The sequence below is a fragment of the Microtus pennsylvanicus genome, chromosome 6 (genome assembly GCF_037038515.1).
Source record: "Microtus pennsylvanicus isolate mMicPen1 chromosome 6, mMicPen1.hap1, whole genome shotgun sequence".
NCBI classification, from domain to species: domain Eukaryota; kingdom Metazoa; phylum Chordata; class Mammalia; order Rodentia; family Cricetidae; genus Microtus; species Microtus pennsylvanicus.
The window spans coordinates 86,252,912-86,276,960 of NC_134584.1; the positions used below are offsets into that span (position 1 = coordinate 86,252,912).

At 50.9% G+C, this 24,049-nt stretch overlaps 1 protein-coding gene across 1 annotated transcript; it reads right to left on the minus strand.

Moving 5' to 3' along the window:
* Positions 1-4,355: 4,355 nt before the first annotated feature.
* Positions 4,356-5,200, minus strand: LOC142852175 (small ribosomal subunit protein eS4, X isoform-like). Its single transcript, XM_075976681.1, has one exon. The coding sequence runs from the start codon at positions 5,183-5,185 to the stop codon at positions 4,382-4,384; it is 804 nt and encodes a 267-aa protein (XP_075832796.1). The 5' UTR covers positions 5,186-5,200; the 3' UTR covers positions 4,356-4,381.
* Between the last annotated feature and the right edge of the window lie 18,849 nt (positions 5,201-24,049).

Below are 24,049 nucleotides of genomic sequence, written 5' to 3' on the forward strand. Positions count from 1 at the left end.
ACACCTTTCTCGGTGTGAATATCTGCTAAGAGGGACCCAAGCTATACAACATGAGTTCAGAGAATCCACACTAATTCTGAGTCCAGAGATCCTTCTTCTTCCACTTCCTGACGCCAGGTCTTTCCATGGAATAACCCTTCTGTACACTGTGAATATGTATTCTTTTCATTGGTTGGTAATAAAGCTGATTTGGCCTACAGCAAGGCAGAATAAGGGTACAGGTTTGGAAAAGCCAAACGGAGGTACAGGGAGAAAAAAGGGCAGAGTCCAAAGACAGGAGCCAGCTGCCTGAGAAACAAGACAACAGGGAACTGGTAAAGCCACAGCCACATGGCAATACATAGATTAATAGAAACAGATTAATTTAAATGTAAGAGAGAGCCAGGTGGTTGTGGCTCACGCCTTTAATCCCAGCACTCGGGAGGCAGAGGCAGGCGGATCTCTGTGAGTTCGAGACCAGCCTGGTCTACAAGAGCTAGTTCCAGGACAGGCTCCAAAACCACAGAGAAACCCTGTCTCAAAAAAACAAAAAAAAAGTAAGAGATATTTAGTAATAAGCCTGAACTATAGGCCAAAATTCTGTACTCAATATTGTCGATTGCCTTGGCGGGCCACTTAGTCTAGGGTTAGTAGCCCGCCTGGCAGTTCAGTTATTCCAGGGTCACGGAGAGGCACTACCTGGAAGATATGGGCTAGGAGACAGGAAGAAGGCCAAGCAAAGTTTGTCAAAGCCTCCGTTTATTAGGGACGAGATACAACCTTTTATAGGGTAAGGAGTTGGGGGGATGGGGCACAGGGTTCTGGGCTCTTGTCGCGTGGTTCACGTTGGTCACATGGTCCTCGTTGGTCACGTAGGCAGGAGGTTATCTTCGGTCAAGTCACAGTAGGCCTGGAAGTTGCAACTAGGAGATGACACACCTAGTTCTCTAGATAGTTTGGAATGCCGGGTGGGTTCCGCTAACAGATAGCTCTCATTAACAACCAATTTGGGTGTGGGGTAGGCTCTGTCAATAGAACCATTCTTAACACAATTAGGGGTGTGGGGTTCTCTGCAGACTCCCCAGGGTAATGGTTCCTGTAATGATTTTAGGAGGAAATTGGCTCCTAACACAATATAACAATATAATGAGGATTTATTTCAAAGCCGCTGCTGGATGGTTCAGTCCAGAGAGACCTCTGTTTACAAACCCTCCATAAAATTTGTAAAATGGTTTCAGGATCACCTTAGTCACAGAGGTTGCTCCAGCACGCTTCAGTATCTGGTACAGATTTGTAGCACTGGACAGATGAAGAGGGAGGCCAATACCTGTAATGTCTACACTTGGCAGTAGAGCAGAACAAGCAGATGTTTGAGGTCACCATTAGAGATACATAGGGCCTTCACTGAACTGCAGAATGAGCCGCTAGCCCTGTCTCAAAGAATCAAAAATCAAAATACTTTGAGACACACCAATCAGTCCACAAAAGTTTAATTGATCTATTATTCTCTCTCCTCTCTCTCCTCTCCCCCCCCATGTGTGTGTATCTGTGTTTCTTCTTACACATATACGCATGCACTTGTGTCTGTGTGTACACATACATTCATTTGGGGTATGTGCATGTGGAAGCCACAGGGGAACCTCAGTGTTTGTTCCTCAGACACAGTCACTGGTTTTTTTGTTTTGTTTTGTTTTTTTGATACAGGGTCACTTGACAGTGAGACCCAGTAATCAGCAGATGGCTGCCTTGCCGGGGGTGGGATTCCAAGCACATGTCATCATTCCTGTTTGTCACGGAGGGACATGGAAGTCAGGCCTCATGCTTGCCTACCAAGCTGTGTACAGACTCAAGCTTCCTTTGCTTTTTCGGGGGGCAGGGGGGAGTTCTGATTCTTCAAGAAAAGATTTCTCTATGTAACAGCTTTGATGTCCTGGAACTCCCTTTGTGAACATGGCTGATCTTGAACTCACAGAGATCCTCCTGCCTCTGCCTCCTGAGTGTGCTTCCTTAGCTCTGGTTTTCATGTTTTCCCCAGTTGTTCTGATGTCATTTGTGTCTCTGAATTTCCTATGCTGATGGCTGGACAGCTGAGCAGGGGCATCTGAATTGAGGCACGTTCTCTGCCTCTTTTAGTTTAATTGACCTATAAATGTTTTCCTCTGTAGTTGGCAGCTCTACATCCCTTGATGTCTTTTTTGTTTGCCCATCACAGAAAGTGTTTGTTTTGTTCCCACAAATGAGAGCCCTGTGACCATGTGACCCTGAGCCCAGAAGGCCTTCCTAGCTTTTTCCTGGACTGCTCATGTCAATGCAATCAGAACATCAGTTTGCTGAGTGGTGGTGGCGCCACATGCCTTTAATGCAGTACTCGTGAGACAGAGGCAGGCCAGCCTGCTCTACAGAGCAAGTTTCTAAAGGTACAGAGAAATATTGTCTCTCCCAAAACAACAACAACCACCACCACTACAACAACCACAATAAAAACAAAACAAAAAAACCGGCATCGGGTGTCCCTGTGGCCATGCTGTAGACTTGACATGTCTGTGGGTGTCAGAAACAGCTACCAATAAGACATAGGTATCTTGACACACGAGTTGCTACAAGTATGGTTGCTCTGTCAGGTAGCCTGGATTAACACTTTCCAGGTGATCTCCATAATGGCAAAGAAAGAATCAGAACAATATTAGCATATCCTAATCTTTTTAGGATGGCGACATCCTGTCTGGAAGTCATGTGACCACCTTCCGTGTGGCCAGGTATGAGCTGGCCTGTAAGTTTGGCTGCCATACAATGTAGGGCTTGTATAATATTGCCCCACGGGTCAGGATAAAAATCAAGTCAACATTTAATAAGGTAAAAAACAGGAATTTCTTTATTGAATAATGAAATAATAAACAGAAATTTCTCTTTCAGGCCTGGCATATCTTTTTTTTTTTTTTTTTTTAGTTTTCATCATGCTGTTTAATCTAGCACGTTGCCTAGAAAGGCTTGTTAACAAGAGTACAAATACGTCTCCAGCATGTCTCTCAAGAGTACAAATACGTCTCCAGCATGTCTCTCAAGAGTACAAATACGTCTCCAGCATGTCTCTCAAGAGTACAAATACGTCTCCAGCATGTCTCTCAAGAGTACAAATACATCTCCAGCATGTCTCTCAAGAGTACAAATACGTCTCCAGCATGTCTCTCAAGAGTACAAATACGTCTCCAGCGTGTCTCTCAAGAGTACAAATACGTCTCCAGCGTGTCTCTCAAGAGTACAAATACGTCTCCAGCATGTCTCTCAAGAGTACAAATACGTCTCCAGCATGTCTCTCAAGAGTACAAATACGTCTCCAGCGTGTCTCTCAAGAGTACAAATACATGCTGTTTAATCTAGCACGTTGCCTAGAAAGGCTTGTTAACAAGAGTACAAATACGTCTCCAGCGTGTCTCTCTAGAGTACAAATACGTCTCCAGCATGTCTCTCAAGAGTACAAATACGTCTCCAGCGTGTCTCTCAAGAGTACAAATACGTCTCCAGCATGTCTCTCAAGAGTACAAATACGTCTCCAGCATGTCTCTCAAGAGTACAAATACGTCTCCAGCGTGTCTCTCAAGAGTACAAATACGTCTCCAGCGTGTCTCTCAAGAGTACAAATACATGCTGTTTAATCTAGCACGTTGCCTAGAAAGGCTTGTTAACAAGAGTACAAATACGTCTCCAGCGTGTCTCTCTAGAGTACAAATACGTCTCCAGCATGTCTCTCAAGAGTACAAATACGTCTCCAGCGTGTCTCTCAAGAGTACAAATACGTCTCCAGCATGTCTCTCAAGAGTACAAATACGTCTCCAGCATGTCTCTCAAGAGTACAAATACGTCTCCAGCGTGTCTCTCAAGAGTACAAATACATGCTGTTTAATCTAGCACGTTGCCTAGAAAGGCTTGTTAACAAGAGTACAAATACGTCTCCAGCATGTCTCTCAAGAGTACAAATACGTCTCCAGCATGTCTCTCAAGAGTACAATTACGTCTCCAGCATGTCTCTCAAGAGTACAAATACGTCTCCAGCGTGTCTCTCAAGAGTACAAATACGTCTCCAGCGTGTCTCTCAAGAGTACAAATACGTCTCCAGCGTGTCTCTCAAGAGTACAAATACGTCTCCAGCGTGTCTCTCAAGAGTACAAATACGTCTCCAGCCTGTCTCTCAAGAGTACAAATACGTCTCCAGCGTGTCTCTCAAGAGTACAAATACGTCTCCAGCGTGTCTCGCAAGAGTACAAATACGTCTCCAGCATGTCTCTCAAGAGTACAAATACATGCTGTTTAATCTAGCACGTTGCCTAGAAAGGCTTGTTAACAAGAGTACAAATACGTCTCCAGCGTGTCTCTCAAGAGTACAAATACGTCTCCAGCATGTCTCTTAGAGACCCGTCCACCCACTGCTCTGTGTGGCCGCTAGCCTCTTGTCTCTCTCTTCAGCAACTGTGAGGCGGATTCCTTTTCCTCGGGGAAGAGAAATCCATGGTTTGTTGCCCTTGCCAATAACAAAAATGTTGGAAAGCCGGGTGGCAAAGCTGTTGCCATTGGCATCTTTCACATGGACCACATCAAAAGAGCCGGGATGTCTCTCTCTGTTGGTGATCACACCAATTCTTCCCAAGTTAGCACCCCCAGTCACCATACACAGGTTACCAGTGTCAAACTTGATGAAGTCGGTTATTTTACCCGTATCCAAATCAATCTGAATGGTGTCATTCACCTTGATGAGGGGATCAGGGTAGCGAATAGTGCGAGCATCATGGGTCACCAGATGTGGGATTCCTTTTGTGCCCACAAAGATCTTTCTCACTTTGCACAACTTGTACTTGGCCTCCTCAGGTGTAATATGATGAAGGGCAAAGCGACCCTTGGTGTCATAGATCAGACGGAAGTTCTCTCCAGTCTTGTCAATGTTGATGACATCTATAAACCTATCAGGGTAGGTTATATCGGTCCTGACTTTGCCGTCAATCTTAATGAAGCGCTGCATGCAGATCTTCTTCACTTCATCGCCAGTCAGGGCATACTTAAGCCTGTTCCTCAGGAAAATGATCAGAGGCAGACATTCCCTCAGCTTGTGAGGGCCAGTGGGTGGACGAGGCGCAAACACGCCGGTTAGTTTATCCAGCATCCAATGCTTTGGAGCTGCTACACGCTTCAGATGTTTCTTGGGACCAGGAGCCATGGCTGCGCTGGGAATGGAAAGAGCCTGGCATATGTTCTTTAAGAGTAGAACATAGTCCTGATGTGCCAAAATCAAATGAAAAACAGCAGTGGGTTCCATATGACCATGACATCGTGGAAAAGGCTTTTCACTAGAATGCTGTGGACAAAATCACAGTTAACGCAGGTTGAGAAATAGATCCCGCACATAAGAACAATCATTTATGAAAGATGAAGCCTTCACCCATGTTTCTTTCTATTCCCTTTTCTTCATGTCTCCCAACTTGTGTGTGTGTGTCTGGGTTCATATGTGTCTTCTGGAGCACTTACCTTGCTTCCTGAGACACTCTCCTTAAACCTGTGACTTGTCAGTAACTCTAGACCACCTGTACAAGGATGAAAAGGGGACTTCTCTCTTCCACCTCCATAGAGGTAGGATGATATGCTCACACTGGCCTTCAAGGCTTTTATGTGGCAGCTGGTTCTGAGCTCACGCCCTCACGTTTGAAGACCGAGCACTTGGAGTGAGTTACTCCTGTCACTAGGAGAGCAATTTCATGGCTACATTCTCATCTTATGATATCTCTCAGAAGCCAAGTGTTGTCAACAGAACAAATGAATAATTGACCCTGTGTGGTGGTCAATCCCCTGTTGGAGCTCTGGATGGGAAGCAAGAAAAGCTTGTGGCTGAATGTGTTCATGAGTACCTGCAAGCTAAGGACAACAAAAGTTGTCCATTTCCTGCCATGGTGAGCAGCCTGGGGATCAGGAAGTTTGGCCAAAAAAAAACAAACAAATCACATGGTTTCTCGACTTGTGTGAAGATGAGCAGTGTGGATTTGCTGTCTGAAAGGGGCAGAGAGGCGACCACACGCTTTCCTGAGGTAAGACCGAAGGGCACATGAGGCTGGTGCCTTCAAGTCTTTGAAAGGAAGTGGCCTGGCTTTACTGGATAGTGTCCCTAATGGATTCTGTAACCATGTCTGTCAGGGACAGATTTCTTTCACCTTGGCCCTGGCTAGACAGCCTTTGCTTGGGGAGAGCTGACCAGATATGTGTATCTCATTCTAACCGTCCATGGTGCTCAGCCTGAATTCTCTGGCCACCTGCCCACCTGCCTCCCATTCAGCTTCCCCATGACAGGAGACAGATCATGATGTCAGAGTCACACAGAGTTTACTAATCCCCCTGCTTTCCAAAGTCTCATGAGAAAACCGAGAAAATCGCCCTTTGCTTGCTTAGATGGCTTTCCCAACACAAGGAGCTGATTGGCAGGGCACTCCCTAAACTCCATGGTGCCCTGTGCTGGTCCAGGACTTATGTTCACGTTGACTACTGTGTCTGATAGTCAGGGGCAGGAAGACAGTAACACAGAATGCCCCACCTCTTTCAGCAAGTTGGCAGAGAGGCTGTGGCATGGGTTAGTTGACGGGCTGCCACTGTGGTCAGGCTTCCATTGTCACATAAGGCAGACCACTGATGGTTTTGTATGTTGTGTCTTCCAATGAGGATTGAGGGGTGTGCCTGTTATTTGTTCTTTTTCTGAGGCTATCTAGCCCATTCTGACCGTGTGAGGTGGTCACAAACATCCAATTGGGTGCAGAGAGGCAAAAAGGGCTCCTCTAGGTGAGGAGTTCCACAAAAGAAACTTTGTTGTGGATACAACTGAGTGTAAGGGTCTCTTCTGTCTTCCAGACATCTTAATGGAAGTGCAGGTTTGCAAGTTTCAAGAGAGACAGTGGTGTCATCTGCTCTCTGAGAGTGCAAGGAGAACGGAAGGGTGGGGACAGCTGCAGTCAGAGCTCAGGGCGATGTTACTCAAGAGTTTCCTCTCCCCATCCTGGTTAGTATGTGGCTTAGTTTGAATGAGAATGGCCCCCATGGATGAACATGTTTGGATATGAAACAGGAGGTGTGGCCTGGAAGGAGGAAGTGTCAGTAGGGGGTCACAGAGCTTTAAGGATTCTAGAGCCAATCCCATTCCAAATAACTCTCTCTCTTTCTCCCTCCCTTTCTATATATATATATATATATATACATATATATATGTATATATATATGTCTGTTTATGTGTATATACATATATATATCCCTCTCTCTAATCTCTCTCTCCCTCTACTCCATATATATTATCTCTAATCTCTCTCTCTCTCTCTCTCTCTCTCTCTCTCTCTGTCTCTCTCTCTCTCTCCCTGTTGCTTGAGAATCAGTGTCAGCTATCACCGCCAGCTCCAATGCCATGACTGTCTACCTATTGCTAGATTCCCATCAGGATGTTTATGTGCTGTCCCCCTCTGCAACTGTGGACCCCTAAGTAACATGCTTTCTCACTTAAGTGGCCTTGGCCACAGTGTTTTGTCAGCAGAATGGGCAAATTCAGTAAGTGAATGCTAGAATAGGTATCTGTCTGCACCAAGTTCCTATCTCAAAGGCCCTAGGGTATCTGGCAAAAGATTCATGACACAGGGAGACACGTGTCAAGCCCTCCTCAGGATGACCTGCTGACCCATTGCGCCATCAATACCAGTAGAGTTCGGCACTGTAGGCTGCCACAGAGACTTGTGTGTGCAAGCTGTGCTCAGCGGTGGCCGAGGGAGTAGACTGCTATTTGCTAAGCTGACACAACACCCATATTCAGAAAGACCAATGCCAGCATTCTCAGCAGTCATAAGAAAGCCCAATTCATTGGTGGATTCCATCAAGACCAGGCTTCAGAAACTCATCTTTCATACAGAGACACTCAGAGGACTCAAACTAATTCATCACTTCAGTGCTTCTCAACCTGTGGGTCTCAACCTCTTTGGGGATCGAATGAGCCTTTCACAGGCTTACCTAAGATCAGAAACAGGAGCAAAGGTAACTGTTTCTTTTTTTGGGGGGGTTCCACAACATGAGGAACCATATTAAAAGGTTGCAGCATTAGGAATATTGAGAACCACTGATCCAAATAATCCCCTCAGACAAGAACCCTGGATTCCCTGACAGCTGGGAAGCTCTCGCTGACACAGAGAGCTGTTCACAACCTGCATGGTGACCATGATGATTCTGCAGACACCTCACTCAGCAAGAATGTACACAATAACACTGGCTGACACCTTGTAGCTCCATGACAGTGACTGTTCCCCCAATCTAGACCCCGGATGTCACCACTGGACACAAAGCCGTCCAAGGATGCCAGCACCTTGTCCAGCGGTGATGTTCCACAGCCCCCTCAAGTCCTAGTTACCTTTTCACAGTAGCCAGAAAAGTCCTGTAATTTTAGTCAAAGTGAAAGAATCATTCACTGGGATAAAAATACTACCACAGTTTCTGAACTGCTGGAACATGGGAAGGGCAGCGTGGACCCTGGTGGCAGGAGGCTGTGAAGAAAAGGACGCAGATTCTTCCAGATCAGCCTGAGGTTGGTTAGAGCTGAAAGAGGAGGAGGATCCTGGGGAGGGGTTGGTTTGAACCCCCTAGGGAGGCATGGTCTTCTGTTCCCAGGAACCCATGCCCTGAACCCTATATATCTCTTCTCCAGGGAGTTTCTCCCGATCAGCCCGCCCAAGGCCCCTGTCCCTGCCCTACATGCTCATCTCTTTCTTCTCAGCTGCCTGGCTGGAACTGGAATTTCCTATGGGCAGACTCCTCTCCTTCCCTAGTGTCTTACTGATTTTCTTCTCTCTTGCCTTGTTCCACACACCCCTCTCCTCCCCTCTGCCCTGTACGTGGACTTCTTTACAGCTGGTCATCGATAAGGATTTTCAAAAATTAGGGGACGACTTGGTGAAGACCCCATGTTGTGTGGAACATGAAGTTGCATAACGTGGATTGCAGAAGTCGGAAGGCTTCTTTAAAATGGGGTGGCCGTGTGTCCGACTTTTCTGTCCAGCCATAGTGCTGGGACAAGTATCAGCTTACCTTGCGGGAGCTAATAGCTCCCACTGCAGGGAGAGGAGGGGTACAGAGCTTGTCCTCATGTGTCACAGCGTGTCACAGGGCGTGATGACTTCAGGTACATAGCTCTAAAATGTTCTGGCCTGGCCCCCTCTTGTGGCTGGTAGGCCACACCAGGCCGAACGAGACCCATGGTTTAATAACCATAGCCCCAGGCCTGTTCTTCAGACCTTGAAAGGAGACACAAGCAAAGGACTCTGTTAGTGACTCTGACATAGGCAGGACTCACCACTGGGCTAGCCTGTTGTCCCACAGCGCTCTACGTGATTCCTCTTGCCTAACCTGATCTCCCTTCCCCAAGCCCAAACCCCTCTCCTTTCCTCCAATGCCCCTGGTTGCATCCTCTGCTTGTCTGCTTCAGGCTCAACTTTCCCAGAATCCATATAAACGGGCAGAATGGGAAAGCCCCTTCTAGGGTTACAGACATTAGGGTTCGTGTCCTCTAAATGGTGCCGCGTATCCATGGCAAAATCAAATATGAAATACATAAAAAGTCACTGGGCTTGTCTACCTGGTCTCACTGGGACTCCATTTCCCACCTCTCCCTGTCCCTCACCTGGGGGTTGGGGCTTCTTCCATTGGGGGGAGGAGGCAACAGAAGAAACAAGAGCAGAGACGATGTATTTGCCTCCGCAGCCCTTTAAGGCGCCATCTCTTCTTCCTCCTGTCAGGGTTCTGGTTATTCGCAGTATGCAAGTTGTCTTCATTTGGGCAGGGCAGAACGCCCTCGGATTCTTCGCATTCTTCCCTCCAGCTCGGGAGAACGTTCAGGGACTCCTCACTCTCCCAGGGGGGGCCAGGGATAATGATGACTTCAGGGTACAGACAAGGAGGCACAGGACCACCAAAGATTACATCACATTCTGTGTCCTGGCTTGGGCCATCACCGATGGTGCCCTCACTCTCGCTGCTGGGGCCAGTGCCCGTGCAGACATCAGCGACTATATTCTGGCTCGGGAGCATAAGAGGGTTCATCAATTTCTATGTCGTGGCCTGGGCCATGGCCTATGGTGGACTCACTCTCCCTGTTGGGGCCAGTGTCCGTGCTGACATGAGCGACTGTATTCTGGCTCTCGGGAGCACAATAGGTTTTATCAATTTCTATGTCGTGGCCTGGGCCATGGCCTATGGTGGACTCACTCTCCCTGCTGGCGCCAGTGCCCGTGCTGACATCAGCGATTTTATTCTGGCTCTCGGGAGCACAATAGGTTTTATCAATTTCTATGTCGTGGCCGGGGCCATGGCCTATGGTGGACTCACTCTCCCTGCTGGGGCCAGTGCCCGTGCTGACATGAGCGACTGTATTCTGGCTCTCGGGAGCACAAGAGGGTTCATCAGTTTCTATGTCGTGGCCTGGGCCATGGCCTATGGTGGACTCACTCTCCCTGCTGGGGCCAGTGTCCGTGCTGACATCAGCGATTGTATTCTGGCTCTCGAGAGCATGATAGGTTTTATCAATTTCTATGTCGTGGCCTGGGCCATGGCATATAGTAGACTCAGTATCCCTGTTGTGGCCAGTGTCCATGCAGATATCAGCGACTTTATTCTGGCTCTCGGGAGCACAATAGGTTTTATCAATTTCTATGTCGTGGCCTGGGCCATGGCCTATGGTATACTCAGTATCCCTGCTGGGGCCAGTGCCCGTGCTGACATGAGCGACTGTATTCTGGCTCTCGGGAGCAAAGGAGGGTTCATCAGTTTCTATGTCGTGGCCTGGGCCATGGCCTATGGTGGACTCACTCTCCCTGCTGGGGCCAGTGCCCGTGCTGACATGAGGGACTGTGTTCTGGCTCTCGGGAGCACAATAGGTTTTATCAATTTCTATGTCGTGGCCTGGGCTATGGCCTATGGTGGACTCACTCTCCCTGCTGGGGCCAGTGCCCGTGCTGACATCAGCGATTGTATTCTGGCTCTCGGGAGCACAATAGTTTTTATCAATTTCTATGTCATGGCCTGGGCCATGGCCTATGGTGGACTCACTCTCCCTGCTGGGGCCAGTGCCCGTGCTGACATGAGCGACTGTATTCTGGCTCTCGGGAGCACAATAGGTTTTATCAATTTCTATGTCGTGGCCTGGGCCATGGCCTATGGTGGACTCACTCTCCCTGCTGGGGCCAGTGCCCGTGCTGACATCAGCGATTTTATTCTGGCTCTCGGGAGCACAATAGGTTTTATCAATTTCTATGTCGTGGCCTGGGCCATGGCCTATGGTATACTCAGTATCCCTGCTGGGGCCAGTGTCCGTGCAGACATCAGCGACTTTATTCTGGCTCTCGGGAGCACAATAGGTTTTATCAATTTCTATGTCGTGGCCTGGGCCATGGCCTATGGTGGACTCACTCTCCCTGCTGGGGCCAGTGCCCGTGCTGACATGAGCGACTGTATTCTGGCTCTCGGGAGCACAAGAGGGTTCATCAGTTTCTATGTCGTGGCCTGGGCCATGGCCTATGGTGGACTCACTCTCCCTGCTGGGGCCAGTGTCCGTGCTGACATCAGTGATTGTATTCTGGCTCTCGGGAGCATGATAGGTTTTATCAATATCTATGTCGTAGCCTGGGCCATGGCATATGGTAGACTCAGTATCCCTGCTGGGGCCAGTGCCCGTGCTGACATGAGCGACTGTATTCTGGCTCTCGGGAGCACAAGAGGGTTCATCAGTTTCTATGTCGTGGCCTGGGCAATGGCCTATGGTGGACTCACTCTCCCTGCTGGGACCAGTGCCCGTGCTGACATGAGGGACTGTGTTCTGGCTCTCGGGAGCACAATAGGTTTTATCAATTTTTATGTCGTGGCCTGGGCCATGGCCTATGGTGGACTCACTCTCCCTGCTGGGGCCAGTGCCCGTGCTGACATCAGCGACTTTATTCTGGCTCTCGGGAACACAATAGGTTTTATCAATTTCTATGTCATGGCCTGGGCCATGGCCTATGGTGGACTCACTCTCCCTGCTGGGGCCAGTGCCCGTGCTGACATCAGCGATTTTATTCTGGCTCTCGGGAGCACAATAGGTTTTATCAATTTCTATGTCGTGGCCTGGGCCATGGCATATGGTAGACTCAGTATCCCTGTTGTGGCCAGTGTCCGTGCAGACATCAGCGACTATATTCTGGCTCTCGGGAGCACAATAGGTTTTATCAATTTCTATGTCGTGGCCTGGCCCATGGCCTATGGTGGACTCACTCTCCCTGCTGGGGCCAGTTCCCGTGCTGACATCAGCGATTGTATTCTGGCTCTCGGAAGCACAATAGGTTTTATCAATTTCTATGTCATGGCCTGGGCCATGGCTTATAGTGGACTCACTCTCCCTGCTGGGGCCAGTGCCCGAGCTGACATCAGCGATTTTATTCTGGCTCTCGGGAGCACAATAGGTTTTATCAATTTCTATGTCATGGCCTGGGCCATGGCCTATGGTGGACTCACTCTCCCTGCTGGGGCCAGTGCCCGTGCTGACATCAGCGATTTTATTCTGGCTCTCGGGAGCACAATAGGTTTTATCAATTTCTATGTCGTGGCCTGGGCCATGGCCTATGGTATACTCAGTATCCCTGCTGGGGCCAGTGTCCGTGCAGACATCAGCGACTTTATTCTGGCTCTCGGGAGCACAATAGGTTTTATCAATTTCTATGTCGTGGCCTGGGCCATGGCCTATGGTGGACTCACTCTCCATGCTGGGGCCAGTGCCCGTGCTGACATGAGCGACTGTATTCTGGCTCTCGGGAGCACAAGAGGGTTCATCAGTTTCTATGTCGTGGCCTGGGCCAGGGCCTATGGTGGACTCACTCTCCCTGCTGGGGCCAGTGTCCGTGCTGACATCAGCGATTTTATTCTGGCTCTCGGGGGCACAATAGGTTTTATCAATTTCTATGTCGTGGCCTGGGCCATGGCTTATGGTGGACTCACTCTCCCTGCTGGGGCCAGTGTCCGTGCAGACATCAGCGACTTTATTCTGGCTCTCGGGAGCACAATAGGTTTTATCAATTTCTATGTCGTGGCCTGGGCCATGGCCTATGGTGGACTCACTCTCCCTGCTGGGGCCAGTGCCCGTGCTGACATCAGCGACTTTATTCTGGCTCTCGGGAGCACAAGAGGGTTCATCAGTTTCTATGTCGTGGCCTGGGCCATGGCCTATGGTGGACTCACTCTCCCTGCTGGGGCCAGTGCCCGTGCTGACATCAGCGATTTTATTCTGGCTCTCGGGAGCACAATAGGTTTTATCAATTTCTATGTCGTGGCCTGGGCCATGGCCTATGGTATACTCAGTATCCCTGCTGGGGCCAGTGTCCGTGCAGACATCAGCGACTTTATTCTGGCTCTCGGGAGCACAATAGGTTTTATCAATTTCTATGTCGTGGCCTGGGCCATGGCCTATGGTGGACTCACTCTCCCTGCTGGGGCCAGTGCCCGTGCTGACATGAGCGACTGTATTCTGGCTCTCGGGAGCACAAGAGGGTTCATCAGTTTCTATGTCGTGGCCTGGGCCATGGCCTATGGTGGACTCACTCTCCCTGCTGGGGCCAGTGTCCGTGCTGACATCAGCGATTGTATTCTGGCTCTCGGGAGCATGATAGGTTTTATCAATTTCTATGTCGTGGCCTGGGCCATGGCATATGGTAGACTCAGTATCCCTGTTGTGGCCAGTGTCCGTGCAGATATCAGCGACTTTATTCTGGCTCTCGGGAGCACATTAGGTTTTATCAATTTCTATGTCGTGGCCTGGGCCATGGCCTATGGTATACTCAGTATCCCTGCTGGGTCCAGTGCCCATGCAGACATCAGCGACTTTATTCTGGCTCTCGGGAGCATGATAGGTTTTATCAATTTCTAAGTCGTGGCCTGGGCCATGGCCTATGGTGGACTCACTCTCCCTGCTGGGGCCAGTGCCCGTGCTGACATCAGCGATTTTATTCTGGCTCTCGGGAGCACAATAGGTTTTATCAATTTCTATGTCGTGGCCTGGGCCATGGCCTATGGTGGACTCACTCTCCCTGCTGGGGCCAGTGCCCCTGCTGACATCAAGGACTCTATTCTGGCTCTCGGGAGCACAATAGGTTTTATCAATTTCTATGTCGTTGCCTGGGCCATGGCCTATGGTGGACTCACTCTCCCTGCAGGGGCCAGTTCCCGTGCTGACATCAGCGATTGTATTCTGGCTCTCGGGAGCACAATAGGTTTTATCAATTTCTATGTCATGGCCTGGGCCATGGCCTATGGTGGACTCACTCTCCCTGCTGGGGCCAGTGCCCGTGCTGACATCAGCGATTTTATTCTGGCTCTCGGGAGCACAATAGGTTTTATCAATTTCTATGTCGTGGCCTGGGCCATGGCCTATGGTGGACTCACTCTCCCTGCTGGGGCCAGTGCCCGTGAAGACATCAGCGACTGTTTTCTGGCTCTCGGGAGCACAATAGGTTTTATCAATTTCTATGTCGTGGCCTGGGCCATGGCCTATAGTGGACTCACTGTCCCTGCTGGGGCCAGTTCCCGTGCTGACATCAGCGACTTTATTCTGGCTCTCAGGAGCACAATAGGTTTTATCAATTTCTAGGTCGGGCCCTGGGCCATGGCCTATGGTGGACTCACTGTCCATGCTGGGGCCAGTGCCCGTGCTGACATGAGCGACTGTATTCTGGCTCTCGGGAGCACAAGAGGGTTCATCAGTTTCTATGTCGTGGCCTGGACCATGGCCTATGGTGGACTCACTCTCCCTGCTGGGGCCAGTGTCCGTGCTGACATCAGCGATTGTATTCTGGCTATCGGGAGCATGATAGGTTTTATCAATTTCTATGTCGTGGCCTGGGCCATGGCATATGGTAGACTCAGTATCCCTGTTGTGGCCAGTGTCCGTGCAGATATCAGCGACTTTATTCTGGCTCTCGGGAGCACAATAGGTTTTATCAATTTCTATGTCGTGGCCTGGGCCATGGCCTATGGTATACTCAGTATCCCTGCTGGGTCCAGTGCCCATGCAGACATCAGCGACTTTATTCTGGCTCTCGGGAGCATGATTGGTTTTATCAATTTCTATGTCGTGGCCTGGGCCATGGCCTATGGTGGACTCACTCTCCCTGCTGGGGCCAGTGCCCGTGCTGACATCAGCGATTTTATTCTGGCTCTCGGGAGCACAATAGGTTTTATCAATTTCTATGTCGTGGCCTGGGCCATGGCCTATGGTGGACTCACTCTCCCTGCTGGGGCCAGTGCCCGTGAAGACATCATAGACTGTTTTCTGGCTCTCGGGAGCACAATAGGTTTTATCAATTTCTATGTCGTGGCCTGGGCCATGGCCTATGGTGGACTCACTCTCCCTGCTGGGGCCAGTGCCCGTGCTGACATGAGCGACTGTATTCTGGTTCTCGGGAGCACAATAGGTTTTATCAATATCTATGTCGTGGCCTGGGCCATGGCCTATGGTGGACTCACTCTCCCTGCTGGGGCCAGTGCCCGTGCTGACATGAGCGACTGTATTCTGGCTCTCGGGAGCACAAGAGGGTTCATCAGTTTCTATGTCGTGGCCTGGGCCATGGCCTATGGTGCACTCACTCTCCCTGCTGGGGCCAGTGTCCGTGCTGACATCAGCGATTGTATTCTGGCTCTCGGGAGCATGATAGGTTTTATCAATTTCTATGTCGTGGCCTGGGCCATGGCATATGTTATACTCAGTATCCCTGCTGGGTCCAGTGCCCATGCAGACATCAGCGACTTTATTCTGGCTCTCGGGAGCACGATAGGTTTTATCAATTTCTATGTCGTGGCCTGGGCCATGGCCTATGGTGGACTCACTCTCCCTGCTGGGGCCAGTACCCGTGCTGACATGAGGGACTGAGTTCTGGCTCTCGGGAGCACAATAGGTTTTATCAATTTCTATGTCGTGGCCTGGGCCATGGCCTATGGTGGACTCACTCTCCCTGCTGGGGCCAGTGCCCGTGCTGACATCAGCGATTTTATTCTGGCTCTCGGGAGCACAATAGGTTTTATCAATTTCTATGTCGTGGCCTGGGCCATGGCCTATGGTATACTCAGTATCCCTGCTGGGGCCAGTTTTCGTGCAGACATCAGCGACTTTATTCTGGCTCTCGGGAGCACAATAGGTTTTATCAATTTCTATGTCGTGGCCTGGGCCATGGCCTATGGTGGACTCACTCTCCCTGCTGGGGCCAGTGCCCGTGCTGACATCAGCGACTGTTTTCTGGCTCTCGGGAGCACAAGAGGGTTCATCAGTTTCTATGTCGTGGCCTGGGCCATGGCCTATGGTGGACTCACTCTCCCTGCTGGGGCCAGTGCCCGTGCTGACATCAGCGATTTTATTCTGGCTCTCGGGAGCACAATAGGTTTTATCAATTTCTATGTCGTGGCCTGGGCCATGGCCTATGGTATACTCAGTATCCCTGCTGGGGCCAGTGTCCGTGCAGACATCAGCGACTTTATTCTGGCTCTCGGGAGCACAATAGGTTTTATCAATTTCTATGTCGTGGCCTGGGCCATGGCCTATGGTGGACTCACTCTCCCTGCTGGGGCCAGTGCCCGTGCTGACATGAGCGACTGTATTCTGGCTCTCGGGAGCACAAGAGGGTTCATCAGTTTCTATGTCGTGGCCTGGGCCATGGCCTATGGTGGACTCACTCTCCCTGCTGGGGCCAGTGTCCGTGCTGACATCAGCGATTGTATTCTGGCTCTCGGGAGCATGATAGGTTTTATCAATTTCTATGTCGTGGCCTGGGCCATGGCATATGGTAGACTCAGTATCCCTGTTGTGGCCAGTGTTCGTGCAGATATCAGCGACTTTATTCTAGCTCTCGGGAGCACATTAGGTTTTATCAATTTCTATGTCGTTGCCTGGGCCATGGCCTATGGTATACTCAGTATCCCTGCTGGGTCCTGTGCCCATGCAGACATCAGCGACTTTATTCTGGCTCTCGGGAGCATGATAGGTTTTATCAATTTCTATGTCGTGGCCTGGGCCATGGCCTATGGTGGACTCACTCTCCCTGCTGGGGCCAGTGCCCGTGCTGACATCAGCGATTTTATTCTGGCTCTCGGGAGCACAATAGGTTTTATCAATTTCTATGTCGTGGCCTGGGCCATGGCCTATGGTGGACTCACTCTCCCTGCTGGGGCCAGTGCCCCTGCTGACATCAAGGACTCTATTCTGGCTCTCGGGAGCACAATAGGTTTTATCAATTTCTATGTCGTTGCCTGGGCCATGGCCTATGGTGGACTCACTCTCCCTGCAGGGGCCAGTTCCCGTGCTGACATCAGCGATTGTATTCTGGCTCTCGGGAGCACAATAGGTTTTATCAATTTCTATGTCATGGCCTGGGCCATGGCCTATGGTGGACTCACTCTCCCTGCTGGGGCCAGTGCCCGTGCTGACATCAGCGATTTTATTCTGGCTCTCAGGAGCACAATAGGTTTTATCAATTTCTATGTCGTGGCCTGGGCCATGGCCTATGGTGGACTCACTCTCCCTGCTGGGGCCAGTGCCCGTGAAGACATCAGCGACTGTTTTCTGGCTCTCGGGAGCACAATAGGTTTTATCAATTTCTATGTCGTGGCCTGGGCCATGGCCTATAGTGGACTCACTGTCCCTGCTGGGGCCAGTTCCCGTGCTGACATCAGCGACTTTATTCTGGCTCTCAGGAGCACAATAGGTTTTATCAATTTCTAGGTCGGGCCCTGGGCCATGGCCTATGGTGGACTCACTGTCCATGCTGGGGCCAGTGCCCGTGCTGACATGAGCGACTGTATTCTGGTTCTCGGGAGCACAAGAGGGTTCATCAGTTTCAATGTCGTGGCCTGGACCATGGCCTATGGTGGACTCACTCTCCCTGCTGGGGCCAGTGCCCGTGAAGACATCATAGACTGTTTTCGGGCTCTCAGGAGCACAATAGGTTTTATCAATTTCTATGTCGTGGCCTGGGCCATGGCCTATGGTGGACTCACTCTCCCTGCTGGGGCCAGTGCCCGTGGAGACATCAGCGACTCTATTCTGGCTCTCGGGAGCACAATAGGTTTTATCAATTTCTATGTCGTGGCCTGGGCCATGGCCTATGGTGGACTCACTCTCCCTGCTGGGGCCAGTGCCCGTGCAGACATCAGCGACTTTATTCTGGCTCTCAGGAGCACAATAGGTTTTATCAATTTCTAGGTCGGGCCCTGGGCCATGGCCTATGGTGGACTCACTCTCCCTGCTGGGGCCAGTGCCCGTGCTGACATGAGGGACTGTGTTCTGGCTCTCGGGAGCACAATAGGTTTTATCAATTTCTATGTCGTGGCCTGGGCCATGGCCTATGGTATACTCAGTATCCCTGCTGGGTCCAGTGCCCATGCAGACATCAGCGACTTTATTCTGGCTCTCGGGAGCATGATAGGTTTTATCAATTTCTATGTCGTGGCCTGGGCCATGGCCTATGGTATACTCGGTATCCTTATTGTGGCCAGTGCCCGTACTGACATCAAGGACTGTATTCTGGCTCTCGGGAGCACAATAGGTTTTATCAATTTCTATGTCGTGGCCTGGGCCATGGCCTATGGTGGACTCACTCTCCCTGCTGGGGCCAGTGCCCGTGCTGACATCAGCGATTTTATTCTGGCTCTCGGGAGCACAATAGGTTTTATTAATTTCTATGTCGTGGCCTGGGCCATGGCCTATGGTATACTCAGTATCCCTGCTGGGGCCAGTGTCCGTGCAGACATCAGCGACTTTATTCTGGCTCTCGGTAGCACAATAGGTTTTATCAATTTCTATGTCGTGGCCTGGGCCATGGCCTATGGTGGACTCACTCTCCCTGCTGGGGCCAGTGCCCGTGCTGACATGAGCGACTGTATTCTGGCTCTCGGGAGCACAAGAGGGTTCATCAGTTTCTATGTCGTGGCCTGGGCCATGGCCTATGGTATACTCAGTCTCCCTGCTGGGTCCAGTGCCCATGCAGACATCAGCGACTTTATTCTGGCTCTCGGGAGCACAATAGGTTTTATCAATTTCTATGTCGTGGCCTGGGCCATGGCCTATGGTGGACTCACTCTCCCTGCTGGGGCCAGTACCCGTGCTGACATGAGGGACTGAGTTCTGGCTCTCGGGAGCACAATAGGTTTTATCAATTTCTATGTCGTGGCCTGGGCCATGGCCTATGGTATACTCAGTATCCCTGCTGGGGCCAGTTTTCGTGCAGACATCAGCGACTTTATTCTGGCTCTCGGGAGCACAATAGGTTTTATCAATTTCTATGTCGTGGCCTGGGCCATGGCCTATGGTGGACTCACTCTCCCTGCTGGGGCCAGTGCCCGTGCTGCCATCAGCGACTGTTTTCTGGCTCTCGGGAGCACAAGAGGGTTCATCAGTTTCTATGTCGTGGCCTGGGCCATGGCCTATGGTGGACTCACTCTCCCTGCTGGGGCCAGTGCCCGTGCTGACATCAGCGATTTTATTCTGGCTCTCGGGAGCACAATAGGTTTTATCAATTTCTATGTCGTGGCCTTGGCCATGGCCTATGGTATACTCAGTATCCCTGCTGGGGCCAGTGTCCGTGCAGACATCAGCGACTTTATTCTGGCTCTCGGGAGCACAATAGGTTTTATCAATTTCTATGTCGTGGCCTGGGCCATGGCCTATGGTGGACTCACTCTCCCTGCTGGGGCCAGTGCCCGTGCTGACATGAGCGACTGTATTCTGGATCTCGGGAGCACAAGAGGGTTCATCAGTTTCTATGTCGTGGCCTGGGCCATGGCCTATGTTGGACTCACTCTCCCTGCTGGGGCCAGTGTCCGTGCTGACATCAGCGATTGTATTCTGGCTCTCGGGAGCATGATAGGTTTTATCAATTTCTATGTCGTGGCCTGGGCCATGGCATATGGTAGACTCAGTATCCCTGTTGTGGCCAGTGTCCGTGCAGATATCAGCGACTTTATTCTAGCTCTCGGGAGCACAATAGGTTTTATCAATTTCTATGTCGTTGCCTGGGCCATGGCCTATGGTATACTCAGTATCCCTGCTGGGTCCAGTGCCCATGCAGACATCAGCGACTTTATTCTGGCTCTCGGGAGCATGATAGGTTTTATCAATTTCTATGTCGTGGCCTGGGCCATGGCCTATGGTGGACTCACTCTCCCTGCTGGGGCCAGTGCCCGTGCTGACATCAGCGATTTTATTCTGGCTCTCGGGAGCACAATAGGTTTTATCAATTTCTATGTCGTGGCCTGGGCCATGGCCTATGGTGGACTCACTCTCCCTGCTGGGGCCAGTGCCCCTGCTGACATCAAGGACTCTATTCTGGCTCTCGGGAGCACAATAGGTTTTATCAATTTCTATGTCGTGGCCTGGGCCATGGCCTATGGTATACTCGGTATCCTTATTGTGGCCAGTGCCCGTACTGACATCAAAGACTGTATTCTGGCTCTCGGGAGCACAATAGGTTTTATCAATTTCTATGTCGTGGCCTGGGCCATGGCCTATGGTGGACTCACTCTCCCTGCTGGGGCCAGTGCCCGTGCTGACATCCGCGATTTTATTCTGGCTCTCGGGAGCACAATAGGTTTTATTAATTTCTATGTCGTGGCCTGGGCCATGGCCTATGGTATACTCAGTATCCCTGCTGGGGCCAGTGTCCGTGCAGACATCAGCGACTTTATTCTGGCTCTCGGTAGCACAATAGGTTTTATCAATTTCTATGTCGTGGCCTGGGCCATGGCCTATGGTGGACTCACTCTCCCTGCTGGGGCCAGTGCCCCTGCTGACATCAAGGACTCTATTCTGGCTCTCGGGAGCATGATAGGTTTTATCAATTTCTATGTCGTGGCCTGGGCCATGGCCTATGGTATACTCGGTATCCTTATTGTGGCCAGTGCCCGTACTGACATCAAGGACTGTATTCTGGCTCTCGGGAGCACAATAGGTTTTATCAATTTCTATGTCGTGGCCTGGGCCATGGCCTATGGTGGACTCACTCTCCCTGCTGGGGCCAGTGCCCGTGCTGACATCAGCGATTTTATTCTGGCTCTCGGGAGCACAATAGGTTTTATTAATTTCTATGTCGTGGCCTGGGCCATGGCCTATGGTATACTCAGTATCCCTGCTGGGGCCAGTGTCCGTGCAGACATCAGCGACTTTATTCTGGCTCTCGGTAGCACAATAGGTTTTATCAATTTCTATGTCGTGGCCTGGGCCATGGCCTATGGTGGACTCACTCTCCCTGCTGGGGCCAGTGCCCGTGCTGACATGAGCGACTGTATTCTGGCTCTCGGGAGCACAAGAGGGTTCATCAGTTTCTATGTCGTGGCCTGGGCCATGGCCTATGGTATACTCAGTCTCCCTGCTGGGTCCAGTGCCCATGCAGACATCAGCGACTTTATTCTGGCTCTCGGGAGCACAATAGGTTTTATCAATTTCTATGTCGTGGCCTGGGCCATGGCCTATGGTGGACTCACTCTCCCTGCTGGGGCCAGTACCCGTGCTGACATGAGGGACTGAGTTCTGGCTCTCGGGAGCACAATAGGTTTTATCAATTTCTATGTCGTGGCCTGGGCCATGGCCTATGGTGGACTCACTCTCCCTGCTGGGGCCAGTGTCCGTGCTGACATCAGCGATTTTATTCTGGCTCTCGGGAGCACAATAGGTTTTATCAATTTCTATGTCGTGGCCTGGGCCATGGCCTATGGTATACTCAGTATCCCTGCTGGGGCCAGTTTTCGTGCAGACATCAGCGACTTTATTCTGGCTCTCGGGAGCACAATAGGTTTTATCAATTTCTATGTCGTGGCCTGGGCCATGGCCTATGGTGGACTCACTCTCCCTGCTGGGGCCAGTGCCCGTGCTGCCATCAGCGACTGTTTTCTGGCTCTCGGGAGCACAAGAGGGTTCATCAGTTTCTATGTCGTGGCCTGGGCCATGGCCTATGGTGGACTCACTCTCCCTGCTGGGGCCAGTGCCCGTGCTGACATCAGCGATTTTATTCTGGCTCTCGGGAGCACAATAGGTTTTATCAATTTCTATGTCGTGGCCTGGGCCATGGCCTATGGTATACTCAGTATCCCTGCTGGGGCCAGTGTCCGTGCAGACATCAGCGACTTTATTCTGGCTCTCGGGAGCACAATAGGTTTTATCAATTTCTATGTCGTGGCCTGGGCCATGGCCTATGGTGGACTCACTCTCCCTGCTGGGGCCAGTGCCCGTGCTGACATGAGCGACTGTATTCTGGCTCTCGGGAGCACAAGAGGGTTCATCAGTTTCTATGTCGTGGCCTGGGCCATGGCCTATGGTGGACTCACTCTCCCTGCTGGGGCCAGTGTCCGTGCTGACATCAGCGATTGTATTCTGGCTCTCGGGAGCATGATAGGTTTTATCAATTTCTATGTCGTGGCCTGGGCCATGGCATATGGTAGACTCAGTATCCCTGTTGTGGCCAGTGTCCGTGCAGATATCAGCGACTTTATTCTAGCTCTCGGGAGCACAATAGGTTTTATCAATTTCTATGTCGTTGCCTGGGCCATGGCCTATGGTATACTCAGTATCCCTGCTGGGTCCAGTGCCCATGCAGACATCAGCGACTTTATTCTGGCTCTCGGGAGCATGATAGGTTTTATCAATTTCTATGTCGTGGCCTGGGCCATGGCCTATGGTGGACTCACTCTCCCTGCTGGGGCCAGTGCCCGTGCTGACATCAGCGATTTTATTCTGGCTCTCGGGAGCACAATAGGTTTTATCAATTTCTATGTCGTGGCCTGGGCCATGGCCTATGGTGGACTCACTCTCCCTGCTGGGGCCAGTGCCCCTGCTGACATCAAGGACTCTATTCTGGCTCTCGGGAGCACAATAGGTTTTATCAATTTCTATGTCGTGGCCTGGGCCATGGCCTATGGTGGACTCACTCTCCCTGCAGGGGCCAGTTCCCGTGCTGACATCAGCGATTGTATTCTGGCTCTCGGGAGCACAATAGGTTTTATCAATTTCTATGTCATGGCCTGGGCCATGGCCTATGGTGGACTCACTCTCCCTGCTGGGGCCAGTGCCCGTGCTGACATCAGCGATTTTATTCTGGCTCTCGGGAGCACAATAGGTTTTATCAATTTCTATGTCGTGGCCTGGGCCATGGCCTATGGTGGACTCACTCTCCCTGCTGGGGCCAGTGCCCGTGAAGACATCAGCGACTGTTTTCTGGCTCTCGGGAGCACAATAGGTTTTATCAATTTCTATGTCGTGGCCTGGGCCATGGCCTATAGTGGACTCACTGTCCCTGCTGGGGCCAGTTCCCGTGCTGACATCAGCGACTTTATTCTGGCTCTCAGGAGCACAATAGGTTTTATCAATTTCTAGGTCGTGGCCTGGGCCATGGCCTATGGTGGACTCACTGTCCCTGCTGGGGCCAGTGCCCGTGCTGACATGAGCGACTGTATTCTGGCTCTCGGGAGCACAAGAGGGTTCATCAGTTTCTATGTCGTGGCCTGGACCATGGCCTATGGTGGACTCACTCTCCCTGCTGGGGCCAGTGTCCGTGCTGACATCAGCGATTGTATTCTGGCTCTCGGGAGCATGCTAGGTTTTATCAATTTCTATGTCGTGGCCTGGGCCATGGCATATGGTAGACTCAGTATCCCTGTTGTGGCCAGTGTCCGTGCAGATATCAGCGACTTTATTCTGGCTCTCGGGAGCACAATAGGTTTTATCAATTTCTATGTCGTGGCCTGGGCCATGGCCTATGGTATACTCAGTATCCCTGCTGGGTCCAGTGCCCATGCAGACATCAGCGACTTTATTCTGGCTCTCGGGAGCATGATAGGTTTTATCAATTTCTATGTCGTGGCCTGGGCCATGGCCTATGGTGGACTCACTCTCCCTGCTGGGGCCAGTGCCCGTGCTGACATCAGCGATTTTATTCTGGCTCTCGGGAGCACAATAGGTTTTATCAATTTCTATGTCGTGGCCTGGGCCATGGCCTATGGTGGACTCACTCTCCCTGCT

Bases quoted from the DNA above. Each gene is read 5' to 3' on its own strand.
- LOC142852175 (XM_075976681.1), bottom strand. From the start codon at position 5,185: ATGGCTCCTGGTCCCAAGAAACATCTGAAGCGTGTAGCAGCTCCAAAG.